Consider the following 15,189-nt stretch of genomic DNA (forward strand, 5'->3'; position numbering starts at 1 on the left):
ATTCCATGGTGTTCCACTAGGGAAATGTGCCCACAGGTCCCCAAATGTCTGCCCTGACCCAGGCGTTAAATAATGGCGCTAAGCAAGCTTAGCGCCATTATTTAGGCCCGCCTACCTCCCATGAGCCATTTTTGCACAGGAGGATAAATAAGGCGCTAAGGCCTTTGAGTCATTTTTTCCCTGGGAACGCCTACCTTGCATCTCACTGACGCAAGGTAGTATTCCGCAGGCAAAAAATGACTTTAACTCCAATATTTTGGTGCTAGACATTTCTAGCACCAAAATATAAATATGGAGTTAAGTTTGCGCCAGATTTGCATAAAAAAAAGACGCAAATCTGGCGCAAACAGAGTATAAATATGCCCCCATATTTCATAAATATGGTGCATTTCTGCCCTTTCCTTGTGGCACAGGCAGCGCAGCAAGATAACTTTCTGCACTGCCCTGCACCACTTGTCCTGGTAATATGCCCCTATATTTCACCGAGAGCATGTTTGAATGCTGGAGCTCAGGATGTGTGCTATTCAAAAACCTCTCCTGTGTTTAAGTGAGTATAATGTTGCTCCAGCTACAATAAGAATCTAGTCCACGTAATAGGTACACATGACAACCGACTTGCCACTAAGTTTATTATTAGCATTGTCATCAGACAGGAAATGTTTCTCTGTGCATGGCTGAAGACTCTCTCTTTTAATAAATACTTTCCAAATAATCTGATGTACTAAGGTGAAAATCTTCTATTTGTTAAAACAATACAGGGGCAGATTTATGGAAAGTGGCGCTGCACCGAGTGCAGCGCCAGTCTTCCTGCGCCCCTTAGCGCCCCCCTACCGCCACCATGTGTGCCCCGTATTTAAAATATGGCACACTATGGCACATGGTAGGGGGCAATAGCGTCATTCAATGTGACGCTATTGATGTACTCTGCAGGAGTAGCGCCAGACTGTTGGCGTTACTCCTGCAGAGTACATAGGGACCCATTCTAAAGAATGGAAGCCCCCTTTTAACACCTGCTCTAAACAGGCATTAAAAGTGTCATAAAAAATGGTGCAAGGAAATCTCATTAAGGGGGGAACGCCCCCTTTCCATAAATTATGCCTGGCACAGGCATAATGTAGCACAAAGGGTTACAGAGTGGCGCAATGCATGCATTGCCCCACTCTGTAAAAACGGCACGGGGATTTCAGCCTCGCGCCACATTAACGTAAAAAATAATGAGGTTAATGTGGCGTAAGGTGGCGCTAGGGGATTATAAATATGCCCCACAGTTTCTTGAATTTTGAAGACACCTTATCATATTCTATCATGATTTACTGGCATGATTTACGTGCCAGCTATTTTTAGGGCTCAGCTCCTCTACGGGCTCTTAGAGCAAGAGCTCACCCTTGGTTCAGCGCTGACTGGACTATCCCATTAATCTGTTGTCTCGTCCACCTCTAGTGTACAGTCAGTCCTGTCCCTTCCTCGGAACGCATTGCTGCCAAGATTTCAGTCCAAATATGTGACATTTCCTAGTATCAGTGTGTTTATGTCTTACAATTCAATGCATTTTGAGTGGCAAAATACATTGAATTGAATTTTGAGTTGCAGTAGTAGTGACGTTTTATAAAAATATATAGCAAAGCATGAAATAAGGTAACTAGCAGACACTACGTATTTTGTCCAATATACTGCTTTAGAAGTGGTCCTTGAACAGCTCAGAAAACAAAATGATATTGGCTAAAACACCACGGTGGACCCAAGAGGTATTCGCCATTGGTATTCCACGTCCACGTCACCCCATCCTGATCTCTTTCTCTCTTCCATGGATCCGTAGGTGATACTACTAAATCTACACAACTAGGGTAGTGCAGCATCTCATCGGATGCCTATTTTGTTTGGCAGTCCTTCAGTGTTGGGATCACACGTCAAGGCAAATTGAATTTCCTCCGTTGCATTGAAAATAGGACCATGGAAAAAAGACAACACTCACTTCCAAAAGTGTGTGAGCAAACTGTGCACAAGTTAAATTTTTAGCACAAAAAGTAAACTGCAGCCACTTGTGCAATACTACATTGCACCGGGACTGTTCACACGGATCCAGCCTCCCCTCATGTGCATGCCCCAGATCCAGGAATATGACCAGTGAAATTGAGAAATCGAGGGGAACTGAATCAAAAAATGGAAAGAGACTTGTTCTGGGGGTAAACAGAAATAGGAGGAGAGATGATTGCGATATTGGAGACCATCTGATACCTGCCTGATGAACGGAGAAGATGAAAGAGAAAAAGAGGCTAAATGTGATATATCTGATGTGTATGTTTTTAAAGGTAAAGGAAATAGAGGATTTAAATTGTCACAGAAATGACACTTAAGGAACCAGTGAGACACATAGGGGGTCATTCTGACCCTGGCGGTCATTGACCGCCAGGGCCAACGACCGTGGAAGCACCGCCAACAGGCTGGCGGTGCTTCCTGGCCAATTCTGACCGCAGCGGTAAAGCCGCGGTCAGAAAAGGGGAATCCGGCGGTTTCCCGCCGGTTTTCCCCTGGCCAAATGAATCCTCCATGGCGGCGCTGCAAGCAGCGCCGCCATGGGGATTCCGACCCCCTTCCCGCCAGCCTGTTTCTGGCGGTTTTCACCGCCAGAACCACGCTGGCGGGAACGGGTGTCGTGGGGCCCCCTAACAGGGCCCTATAATGATTTTCAGTGTCTGCCTAGCAGACACTGAAAATCGCGACGGGTACCACTGCACACGTCGCACACCAGCAACTCCGCCGGCTCCATTCGGAGCCGGCTTCATCGTTGCTGGGGCTTTCCCGCTGGGCGGGCGGGCGGCCTTTTGGCGGTCGCCCGCCCGCCCAGCGGGAAAGTCAGAATGACCGCCGCGGTCATTTGACCGCGGTACGGTCTTCTGGCGGTCTCCGCACGGCGGGCGGCGCCCGCCACCCGCCAGAGTCGGAATGACCCCCACAGCTACATTCTACATGCTAAGAAAAGATGCTCAGTATTGCAGAGGTTGGTACAAGAACCACTGCTGATAAAGAAGGTGCTTGTGGCAGGGAAGAGCTTTTGCACATGCACAATGTTAGTGATGTATATCAATCCAGATCAGTTTTTTTGTGTAGAGCCACGACCAGCTTCTTTTCGTTACAATCACTGTGAATCTGTCACACTCATGAATTCCTTCTCACCTTCATTACATGTTGGTCCTTGGAATCCATAGCGACAACTGCATGTATCATACGAAGTGCAATAGCCATGAATGCAAGTAGTTGAATTGCAAGATGCCACTGTAGAAAAGAAGAACACATTAAAAAGAAACAAGGTAAGATGCATCACCATCCTTGAAAATTTAAATTAAGAGACTTAGGGGGTTATTACAACTTTGGAGGAGGTGTTAATCCGTCCCAAAAGTGACGGTAAAGTGACGGATATACCACCAGCCGTATTACGAGTTCCATAGGATATAATGGACTCGTAATACGGCTGGTGGTATATCCGTCACTTTACCGTCACTGTTGGGACGGATTAACACCTCCTCCAAAGTTGTAATAACCCCCTTATATTCACATCTATAGGGGTTTTAAAATGAGTTCACATTTTCCTACTCAGTTCATTCTGCATCTTTACTCATCTGGTCAAGGACTGAGCAGCAGCTGTTTCTCATGTACATGTTTATAGTGTCCAACAAGCACTTAGCAAAAAGATCCAGAAGTTTCACAATATGATCTTTTATGTTTTCCTAAAATATGAGTTCTATCACCAAAAGTAATATTAAATGATGGTTTCAATGTTATCATGCAAAACACAATAGCAAAAGCAAGACACAGGAAACAGAATTATGATTTTCTATAACCTACTCTTAAAATACACAGGGCCTCATTCTGACCCTGGCGGTCTATGACCGCCAGGGTGGAGGTCGCCGGAAGCACCGCCAACAGGCTGGCGGTGCTTCATTGGGCATTCAGACCGCGGCTGTAAAGCCGTGGTCGCCCAGCCGGGTCCGGTGGTTTCCCTCCGGATTACCCCCGGCTGGGAGAATCCTCCATGGCGGCGCTGCATGCAGCGCCGCCATGGGGATTCCGACCCCCTTCCAGCCAGCCTGTTTCTGGCGTTTTTCACCGCCAGAACCAGGATGGCGGGAACGGGTGTCATGGGGCCCCTGGGGGCCCCTGCACTGCCCATGCCACTGGCATGGGCAGTGCAGGGGCCCCCTAACAGGGCCCCAGAAAGATTTTCACTGTCTGCATTGCAGACAGTGAAAATCGCGACGGGTGCAACTGCACCCGTCGCACCCCTGCAACACCGCCGGCTCCATTCGGAGCCGGCTTCAATGTTGCAGGGCCTTTCCCGCTGGGCCGGCGGGCGCTCCCTTGGCGGGCGCCCGCCAGCCCAGCAGGAAAGTCAGAATGGCCTCCGCGCTCTTCTGACCGCGTAGCGGCCATTTGGCGGTTCCCGCCAGGCGGGCGGCTCCCGTCTCCCGCCAGGGTCAGAATGACCCTCACAATGTTTTCCTCGAGATGGCTGTGGCAGATCACTGCATATAGTTAGGAAATAAAAATTCATCAAGGGCAAAAAACAGAAGGTGGCAGGCACGGGCTTCCAGGTGCACTTTCGGGAAGGTCATTGTCCTCCTTATGTGGCTGGGCCTAAGGCTGTGACAGGAACAGATCAAACCAAAGAAAAATGGGAGCCTTTGACTACAGGCAACGTTGGAGGTTTGCAGGGCTTTGTGGGTAAGATAATGATCTAGGTGGCATGTGAAGCGCACCACCCTAGACTCTCCTAGAAGTGTCTGGGTCTCGTCTGTTTTTCCTGGTGGCAGTCTACTCAAGCCTAAAAAGTGCAGCCACTCACCATTGCAAATGGGATGATATTGGGAGTTAGCCAAGCGCTCCTGGCCCATATGTAAAATCAACACCCAAAAGAGTCAACTATCCACTTGCCTGCCATTGGGATGTCATGCTTTAGTCCGCAGGGGCACAGAAATACTTTTGCCCCATTCAGTTGGGGTGGGAGCAGAACATACCCATGGTGGTGGGCAACCCTCACCCCTCTATGTTTTATTTCCCTGGCATCTAGTGGGCTGCCTGCCCCTCCCTTCCCCCTGGGGGCAGAATCAGGGCTGATTAGCCCCATCTGCCCCCAGGGGGACAGAAAGACTGAATCCCCATTTATTTGTGGTGGGGGGAATGGCCATGCCCATGGTACGCAGCCCCTATCCCTCCTTCTTTTTGTTTTGTATTATTCCCTCGAGTCTACTGGGCTTTTAGCCCCCTGGGGGCATATATGGAATATACCCCCACCTCCCCCCCCAAGGGGGCAGAAAGACTTTGTCCCCATTAATTTGGGGTGGGGGCATGGCCATGTCCATGGTGGGTAGCTCCCACTCCTCTTTCTTTATGGACAATATTCCCTGGTATCTAGTGGGCTTTCTACCCCCTCGAGGGGCAGATTGGGGGTAATTACCCCCATCTCCCCTGTGGGGGGCAAAAAGACTGTGCCCATTTAATGGGGGTTGGGGGCCTTGCCATGCCCATTCAGGCCAGCCCCCACTCCTAAAAAATAATCCCTGGTGCGTAGTGGGCTTTGTGCCCCCTAGGGGGTCAGATCGGTGCTATTGCTTGATCTACTTCCCAGAAAGGGCAGAAAGACTTTCGTCCCCATTTATTTGGGTTAGGGACATGACCATGCCCATTGTGGGCAGGTCCCACCCCTATTTAAAAAAACGAAAACAATACATCCATGGTGTCTAGTGGCTTTCTTCCCCCACCCATCGGGCAGAAAGATTCTACCAATTTTTTGGAGGGGTGGCAGCATTACTGTGCCCATTCTCGGCAGCCCCCATCCTTCATCCTAATAAAAAAACAGTCCCTGGTGCTTAGTGGGCTTTCTGTCCCCCCTGGGGACTGAATCAAGTAAAGAAAAAAAAATCAGCGGGAGCATAAGCCCTTGCTGAAGGGCCCGCTCTTCCCTCCCTGGTGTCTAGTGGTGGATACTTGCTTGAGGATCGCCCTCCTGCAGCGATCCCAAGCAGCGATCTGCAAGAGAAAGGTAGTATTGGAAAGGGGGATTCTCCCCTTGCCAACGGTACCGCTCCCACTCTTGGTTCTCGGGAGTCTGTGATGTGCCCCTGAGCACTGATGGAAATTAAAGTAAATGAGTTGATCGACTCATTTTACTCTTGTTTTCCCTGTAATAATGTTGGCGAGCTGTCATTACAGGGACGGGATATTTTCAGCCTTGGTTGCTGAGGAACCTCCTCCCCAGGAACCAAAGCTGAAAATATCAAAAGGAAATCCCTCTGGTGCCCGCACTGGAAGGATTTCCTACCTTTTGTGCAGGCACGGCTTGGAGCCGTCTGGCGGAGAATGGCTCCAAGCTGTCCTCTGCATGTAAGGGGTTAAGGAAGCCCAAGCTGGATGAAAGTTTATCGGTTACTGATTATGAAATGGTGTCCCTTCGACCACTGAATCAAGTGTGGTTCTTTCAGGGCATTTAACTGCTGCTCCACTAATACTTTCATATGAGATTATTCTTAAGTACTTTGAAAAGGAGCACATTGAGGAGATGGCCCAGTTGCTATATATTGCCACAAGAAGCTGTCTGAGTCCTATTATCATATTTTTCTTGCAACACTGAAGGCCTAATTCACAAAAGGCTTTGGCACTTATGGTGGAGGTCCCACAGCTGTGTGGGAGTCTCCGAACTCCAGGCGGATTCTCCGAAATGAGAATTCTCATTGCAGAGATTCTGCCCTTAGTGCAGAGACTCCCCCACAACTGCAGGGCCTCCACCATGAGGGTGGAGGTCCTTTGTGAATTAGGTCCTGAATGTCTTTTTGAGTGAAATTGTGTATCTGTCCAGGTTATTTTAGTAAAGCTCTTTGACCACTGTTGTAGCAGTACAATGTGCAAGAGACAAGACTGGCCAAATTAAGGATCAATATTTGGGTGAAACTGTCGTTTGGAACAGTACAGAAGTATCATTGCCTTGTAGAGCAGTTTGAAAGAGGGCCTATTTTGTCTTTCGTTTTAATACTGTGGGAGCAATTACTAAAAAGATTTCCTGAAGATGAACTGAAGGAGTAGACAAGTTTTCAGTCCCAGGCAACAGCAAAACAATCAGAGTTTGAGTTTGGGACTGAGAATCTGCTGAAGCTTGTTAAAAAATATACAAACCTTCTAGTCCTGTGTGATTCTGAAATCTTTGAAGTTATTATCTAGCAGTGCCAGGCATATAAGTATGATGTGGCAGACTGTGTGAAAGGTGTGTTGTTTACAAAAGCCAACCCTGGAAATGTCAACCATGATTAAGTTGATCGGAACTGGAAGAGTGCCAAGGACCATCGGAAGAATCAAATTTGTCACATATTTAGTACTGGCACTTGACATGTCTGACCTTTACTTCCAGAGCCCACACATTTGATACACTCTGGGGCTTATTTACAAGAGCCTCTGCACTACCGTAATATCTCTTTTATGACAGTCCAGCAGCACACACTGCAGATCCATATCTACAAAGCCATGTAAAGCCACGCTGCGTGGCTTTACATGTACGTGCAAATATAGAGTGAGACAACGCAGTGCAAGCCACTGCGTTGCCTCACACTGCAATAGGGAGAAGTGGCATGGGTGTTACGGTGGGTGTTCCTACGTAACACCCATGGCATGTGACAGATTCCCAAGTTCACAAGATTTTGTAAACCTGGGAATGCGTCAAAAGCCTCTGCCTCGGAAGCATAACAAGGAAAAATCTCTTTATTTCTCCTTGTTTTTTCCTCTTTCTGCAGCACACATAGAAAGAGGAAAAAGCCTCCAGTCATTGTTTTTGTGCAGGAAGATGTCCCTTCCTGCAGAAAAACATTCATCCCTACAATGCAGATACCCTTGCACCATGGTGCAGCACATTGTGCGCCAGCGCAGGGGGAAAGGACAGAAATGCGCCATATCTCAGAGATACAGCGCATTCCTGCCCTTTCCTTTTGATGCAGGGCAGTGCAGCAAAATTCCTTACGGTGCCGCCCTGCACCAAAACCTCATAAATGAGGCCCTCTGTCTCTTGGAAGGGTCACTGTGAAATTATTATCAGTAATTTATGCCAACAATTTCAAATACCTGTAATATAATTAAACAGTTGAAGTGTTTTGTCAAATGAAGTGCTGGTAGTAAAATGTGTTACTGGTACAACCTTATTTGAAGTTCAGAATTTAGAATGAGCAAACTCTACTGAATAAAACAATTAATTCTGTCATGTGGGTTCATGTGTGTCTACCTTACAAACTGCCTCCAATGAAACTAAGGGCCAGATGTACAAAGCAACTTTGCAGGCGCAAAAGACTGCAAAATGGCCTTGTACAATGTACCATCCCGATTTAGCGAGCCGGTATCCTGTTAGAGACTCGCAAAATCAAGTTTGAGACACAATTAGAAAGGGGGATCCTGAGGGCGTCACTTCCTAACTGTGACTCGCAGGGGGATGTATGATTGTTATGAGGGATAACCTCACACCTGTATAGTTTTCCTATCTAAACAAAAAAAAAGTGAATTATTTTAAAAAGATTATGCATCAAGTAAAAATAAAAGATACAATTCTAAATGTGTCTTATTTGGTTTGTGGTTTAAATAATGTGCCACTAATTACTAAATAGGATAAATTATGTATGGAATTGAAAAATGAGAAAATACATGGTGGTTCCAGGTAACTGGAGACAATACAACTCAGGTGGAATTTTTAAAATATGATATGCATTGTATATTTGAAGATAAACTATTGTTTATCACTATTAGACAATGTTTGAATGTTTTACAAACTGTGCTTAGGTATCCTCAGTTAACTGCATGAAGCTTGCGAAATGTTATCCATTAGGGGCAGAGGCGTTTTAACAGCTTCATCTAAGCCTGGAATATCTAAAATAAATATCAAGTAGGACAAAATTGCAATTTTCGGTAAATGAAAGTGAGAGCAACACACATGTTAAACGTAAATTGGAAAATAGTATGTTGTAATCAAACCTGCACAAAAGGCTATAATTGAAACTCCTTTCTGGGCCTGACACAACTAGGCTGACAAACAATGTCAACATGAAGAGATTAGCAGCAATTATTTTGCTTCTAATGCTTGAGAGGGCTTCTCTCCCATGTTCAGACACCCCTCATCCCACCACGTTCCATGCTAAAAGTGTGACCTAGATTCCCTCTCCATACAAAAGGCTTCCAAATACCATAATTTCCCACATAAAAACTTAACTCATGGTCACCCAGCCCCCAATTCTCTGCACCTCCAGCAACCTGGATGTTGCAGGTGGAAAGTCCCAGGCTTGTTTCATACTAGGCACAGACACTGCTGCGCAATCCTTCTCTCTTCCATCATTAGAGGGCAACCACAGATACCATGACCTGAGACCATCAATGTAAATCAAACATCAGATAAGGGCAGCACTTCCTACCACACCCCAGTCATGCCAGGTGAGTAGACCACTAAACCCTTGACTTTGATGCATGCAAACAAAAGGCCCCATACCCAATGGCACTAACCAGATATTGCAGTTCAAAGCATCAGGATGTGGCCTGACACCTTCCCTCACTGTTCCTCTTTCCAGATGAAGGCTATCGGCATGAACAAAGCAGGTCAGACGGTATCCCTCCACCTTCAAACTGCTGAGCAAGGTGCCTATGTCTGCTGCAACCAGCTGCTGTAGACCAAGAATGACGTACTCTCCACATATTTTTTTTTTAAATCAAATTCTCCTGCACAGTCTTCCCTATAACATGATGTCCCCACCAGTGTTCTCTATGAAAAATCTAACAAAATGTGTCATGGACAAACAGTAAATTGCTCAAAGATGGAGGCAGGCAACATAAGAACACAATGTGCAAAGGAGGTAGGCAGTGTGACTCGAAGGGAGACAGTGCAAGCCCAGTTGTGCACAAACCTGCCTATTGCCCCTCTAAATTGAAAACATAGGTTCTCTGCATTTCCATCTGCAGAATTCCAAACATCAAGTTAGCAGCCAAGCTCCCAACATCACCACCTGATCAAGAGCTGTAGTGGACTCGACTCATCCCTGCACCCAGCAACACCATTTGCCAGTTCACTCCTTTTATATTTATTTAATGTGAGTGAAATACATGTGCATAGGTGCTATTGTAAATGATTGCCCATGTGGAATTTGCTTTTTACAACTGCCTGTATGTTTTAGACATTATTCCGAGGTGTTGTTGGTCTTGGCCCTCTCTTCAGTGTCACCCCCAAACTTTTGCCTTCACCTCTCCTGTTGTATAAACCCATTTTTGTTGGCTTTTTTGGACTCTGTGTACTTTACCACTGATAACTTGTGCTAAGGTGCTTGTGCTTCCTCTTTTAAACATGGTAGAATTACACCCTATTGCCACATTTAATTTACTTCTCAATCCCTAATAAAGTGGTACTACCTGTACCCAAGTCCTGTAAATGAAATGCTACTAATGGGCCTGCAGAACGTATTGTGCCACCCACTCAAGTAGCCTTTTTAAACATGTCTCAGGCCTGCAATTGCAGCCTGTGTTTGAAGTTTTAAACTGACAGTTCGACTTGGCAAAACAAACCTTTTGGCAAGCCTAAGCCTTCCTTTTTAATTCCTATAAGCCACTCCTAGGGTAGGCCCTAAAGAGCCCACAAGGCAGGGTGTGTGGAATTTAAAAAGTTGGACATGTACTTTTTATGGGAAATGTGAAATGTGAAAACATGACTCACAGCAGATAAAGCAGCCATACATGGTGAAAGAACAGTGCAGGCTAAAACCCATGTTGATGAGAGAGGTAAAAAGTTAAGTTAAAAGTAGAATGCATGACCGAAACGTGTGGAGTTAAAGGAAAACCAGTGCATGGCATGCTTGAAGGAATTTATGGGCTTAGCACACAGGAACGTATTCTGTTTTCCTACAGTTAAACAAGAATGTGATTGAAGGCAATTGAAGAATAGGAGCAGGAGATTGAATTAGCCAAAGGGTACACAAAATCTGATAAAAGCTCATAGGAGCAAAACAATAAAGCACATATACAAATACACATGTATTTAGACATAGAGAATGGTTAGCTTGCTAAGCATTGTTAGACCTGCAATAAAGGATGTGTAGTGAATTAGGTTAAAGTTTAAGGTTATAGGGTTACAGGTGGCATGATGTTTTTTTCCAAAACGAATATATAACTATGTAGTGATTTATTTGTTGACGTTTTGTAATAAAATATTGTCTGACTTTATATAAAAGAAGCTGCCTGTGAGAGACTAGCTGTTTACTTGTGTGGACTTGCCACTCTCCGTTTCGATACAGTAAAGAGCTGTTTTCACATTGCCAAGAGGAGTCTATCTTGTTCTCTATTCTTAAGTTATCCTGCAACATACTTTTTAGTTTTACATGTCCTGGTAGGAAAAAACTACTAAATTAATGTTTTACTACTGCAAGATCTACCTCTCAAATAGGCTAATATCAGGTTACCTTATTACATTTAATAAGTGATAACGTTTGTGTGGGAGCACATAGGAAAGTCATGTTTTGTGTCTGAGGAATTGTAATTCAAAAACCCTCAGTAATGGTAGAGTCAGATTTTACATCGCAATTCAGAAAAGAAAGTTGGCATTTTCTTATCCTAAACATTTGGTGCCTGCAGCCTGCTCTTTGGTCACATGACTAGGTGTAGTTGGCCTTTTTATATTCTTCCTAGACAGCCACACAATAGGAAGACTGAGTCTTGGCAGGATGGGCCTTCTCTGGCAGGATGAGGGGGCAGAGCTAACACCTGCCACACAGCAATTTAAGTTAATAGGGCTTCCTCAGCACACACACACAAAGGGCTTCACACTAGACTACTGGGCCCGCGAAGAAAGATTTGACTGAACCCTTCATCTCAAGCTGAAGTGACGTCAAAGGTCAGCTGATTGACTTCCTTTTGTGAGCTACAGGGAAACAAGAATCTCCAGGGGTCTGTCTGCAACTGCCCTGCTGACCTGCTGCAATTGGACCTGCCTGGGCCTGCTGGCTTTTGCTGGGTTGAGTTCCTAATCTCAAAGAGATGCTCTTGGGTCCCGGACTCTTGGTATGGCACCAGTTGAACTCCTCCTTGAAGAAAGAAAAAAACCTTAAGTTTTGGACCCGCTTGCACCAAAATCTTGCCACCCTTGCAAACCTGCAACGTAAAGCTCCGGTGAACCAGATTCTTCACACTACAGCGACCGCAAGCGATGACCCAGCCTACACCCTTCAATGACTGAAGAGGCATTGTCATTCATAAGCCAGAGCTATTCGCTTTGTCAAAAACATGCTATGTTGTAAAGTACTTTGTGCGTCTGCGCCTACTCCCCTCCCAAAAATGACAGCTTTCATACCTGGTAGATCAAAAACAGCCAGGGGAAGCCCCATCAGCACGTTGGCGGTGCAACCACATTTTATGTTTAAAAGCAATGAGCAAGCATCAATGTACTCATGACAGCACGTCATTGAGGACATTGATCTCTCATGGCTGGCGAAAGGTATCATTATGGACACTGGAATTATCTAAATGTGCAGGTGCTGCGATTTTCACATACTCATAGATTAGCTACATTTCCCACATACTCCATCATCTACTGCATAATCTGCAGATTTAAACCAAAAAAAATGTGTAACTCAAAAATGCAGCAACACATGTTGCAACGCAGTAGAAGGCCATTTGACAAGGTTCACTGGTTGCTCATTGCTATATTTGGGTGTTAAAATGAGGTACAACAAATGCCCAGATAGTGTTAACAAGTGTAACAAGCATTTGCAATGCAATGGGTCTCGCATTTGCTAGAGGTAGGGCTATTAGCGTTGCAAGCTCCTAACCGGACTTTTCCTGCCACATAAACTGAAAATTAAAAGTAAAACAGTTTCACATAACCGAGCCGACGGCCAGCATGTGCGTAAAGGAGACACACAAAAGGAAACAGAAGTTTGCTTGCAATCAAACGTATCGGCAAAAGTGCAATTATCCATGCATGTCAGGATACTTCAATTCGATTTCCTCAGAAGCAGAAGATAACTCCTCAGTCCCAACCCGAGCTACTCACAACGAATATTAATCCTTCGTGCTGAGTACCCCGGAGGGGGAAAGGGGAATGGGATGGTAGAGAGACTGCCACACAGATGATGAACGCCAGTACTCAGTCTGCCTCTTCACATCTAAGATTGGATACAGCACCTGCAAGAGTCACAGTCGCAATTACTAAGGACATACAATATCAGTTTTTCACTTTCTACTCTCAACACTTAATTCTCTTTAATTCTATTATTTCTTTACTCACCCTGAGTTCTCTGTAGCCCTGCTTCTCTCTATAAATGATAGCTCTTCTTAAAAAAATGCTTATTACTGATTCTGGAAGAACTTCTCAACCTTTGTTAGAGATTGGTTTTATGTTGCTATATATATATATGCATATATATATATATAGTTGGTGATAATGCGTTCTTCAAATCAGCTGATGTTATTTAATTTCTCCTGTCTTATTGTGACTTCTGTCAATACTTGTATTTGTAAATGCTTGTTTATTAAAGTTCGTTTCTCCTTTCTTACTTCGACATTTGTTGATAACTTGTATTTGTAAATGCTTGTTTATTACAGTTAGTTTCTCCTTCCTTACTTCGACATCTGTCGATAACCTGTAGTTGTAAATGCTTGTTTATTTAAGTTTGTTTCTCTTTTAAACTCTATTTTGGTTTATTACCATTGAATTTGTAAATGCTTATTTGTTAACAGTTCTTTTCTCCTTTAAACTTGGACTTCGTTTATCACCTTGACATTTGTAAATACTTGCTCTTTTAAAGTTCGTTTTTTCTTTGACTTTAATATCTTAAACAAGAACCTTGTAAACATAAGGTTAATTCATACATTAACTCTGTAGCCTTGCCGACTCCCACGGGAACGGTCTACTATCAAACTCTTTGAATAAACCTTGACAATATTTATCTGTTTTCTGTAATATAATCTTCAAATGTAATTTTACCTCACAGGAGTTTCTGTTCTGAAGCACTCTCTCTCTCCACACAGCTGATTCCTGTCAGACCTCAGTTGAAGTGCAAGGCTTCCAGCTGGAGAGCTCGTAACCTAGCAACCAACCGATTGCAAGACTAGAACTGTAATTAACCTTCAGGACTCACAGCGGCCATCTTGGATCTTCTCTTCTTGATTCTTCCTTTGAAATAAGCGCAAGATTACTCTGCAAACCTTCTTCCAGTTTGGGCTTTGCTGTCTCCACTGAGGATATCTCTTTGCTTTTCTCATGCACTTCTTTGATTTGACTTGGCAAGTTTGTGTGGTCATGACAGTACTCCCCCTCAAGGAACAGTTCTCCAATTTAGGTTTGCTTGGGTAGGTTCTATGAAGGTTTCTCACTAATCTTGAAGCATGTACATACTCGTGCGGCTCCCAGGATCGTTCCTCTGGACCATAACCTTTCCAATCAATTAGATAATAAAGCTGGCCATTACGGATTTTGGAATCTAAGATTTGATTGACCTCATACTCTTCTGCAGAGCTAATCTGGATAGGAATTGGAGGGGAGTTTTGACGTAAATTTGAAGGACTGTTCTTTAACAAGGAGACATGGAAAACAGGATGTATCTTTAGATGAGCTGGCAACTGCAATTTAACTGCCACTGGATTGATCATCTTGTCAACTTTGAATGGGCCTATAAATCGTGGCTGAAATTTGCGATTTCCTTTGAGACGTAAATGACGAGTGGATAACCAAACTTTGTCTCCTTTCGAATAAATGGGGCTCTCTCTTCTTTTTCTATCAGCCTGAGTCTTATATGAGTCTTTTGCTTGAATTATGTTTTTTCTAGCCCTAACTAACGTGGTCTGCAAATCCCTCACCATCTCTTCTACTGCAGGCACTGAATCATCTTCTTTACCCAACATTACATTAGGATGTCTACCATGGTTCAGATAAAAGGGGGTGAACCCAGTGGTGGAATGAATAGCATTATTGTAAGCAAATTCAGCTGCCCACATCAACTCGGGCCATTCCTTCTCTTTATCGAATAAATTGAGTCTTAAATACTGTTCTAACTCTTGATTCACTCTCTCTGTTTGCCCATCGGTTTCAGGATGGTAACTGGTAGAGTAACGAGAATCAATTCCTAATCTTTTACTAAAGGCCTTCCAAAAGCGAGAAACAAATTGGGACCCCCTGTCTGAAACTAGAATTTT

The 15,189-nt window shown here is 44.5% G+C and overlaps 1 protein-coding gene across 5 annotated transcripts in view; it reads right to left on the bottom strand.

Moving 5' to 3' along the window:
* The window catches only part of LOC138293607 (tenascin-like), a 581,232-nt gene that overhangs the window by 317,812 nt on the left and 248,231 nt on the right, over nt 1-15,189 (bottom strand). For all 5 annotated transcript variants that reach the window (XM_069232880.1, XM_069232877.1, XM_069232879.1 and 2 more), the window contains one exon: nt 3,175-3,273. In XM_069232880.1, the coding sequence (XP_069088981.1) occupies nt 3,175-3,273 (99 nt within the window). The remainder of the gene's footprint in view (nt 1-3,174; nt 3,274-15,189) is intronic.

This window comes from Pleurodeles waltl, chromosome 4_2 (assembly GCF_031143425.1).
Source record: "Pleurodeles waltl isolate 20211129_DDA chromosome 4_2, aPleWal1.hap1.20221129, whole genome shotgun sequence".
In the NCBI taxonomy this organism is placed as follows: Eukaryota; Metazoa; Chordata; class Amphibia; order Caudata; family Salamandridae; genus Pleurodeles; species Pleurodeles waltl.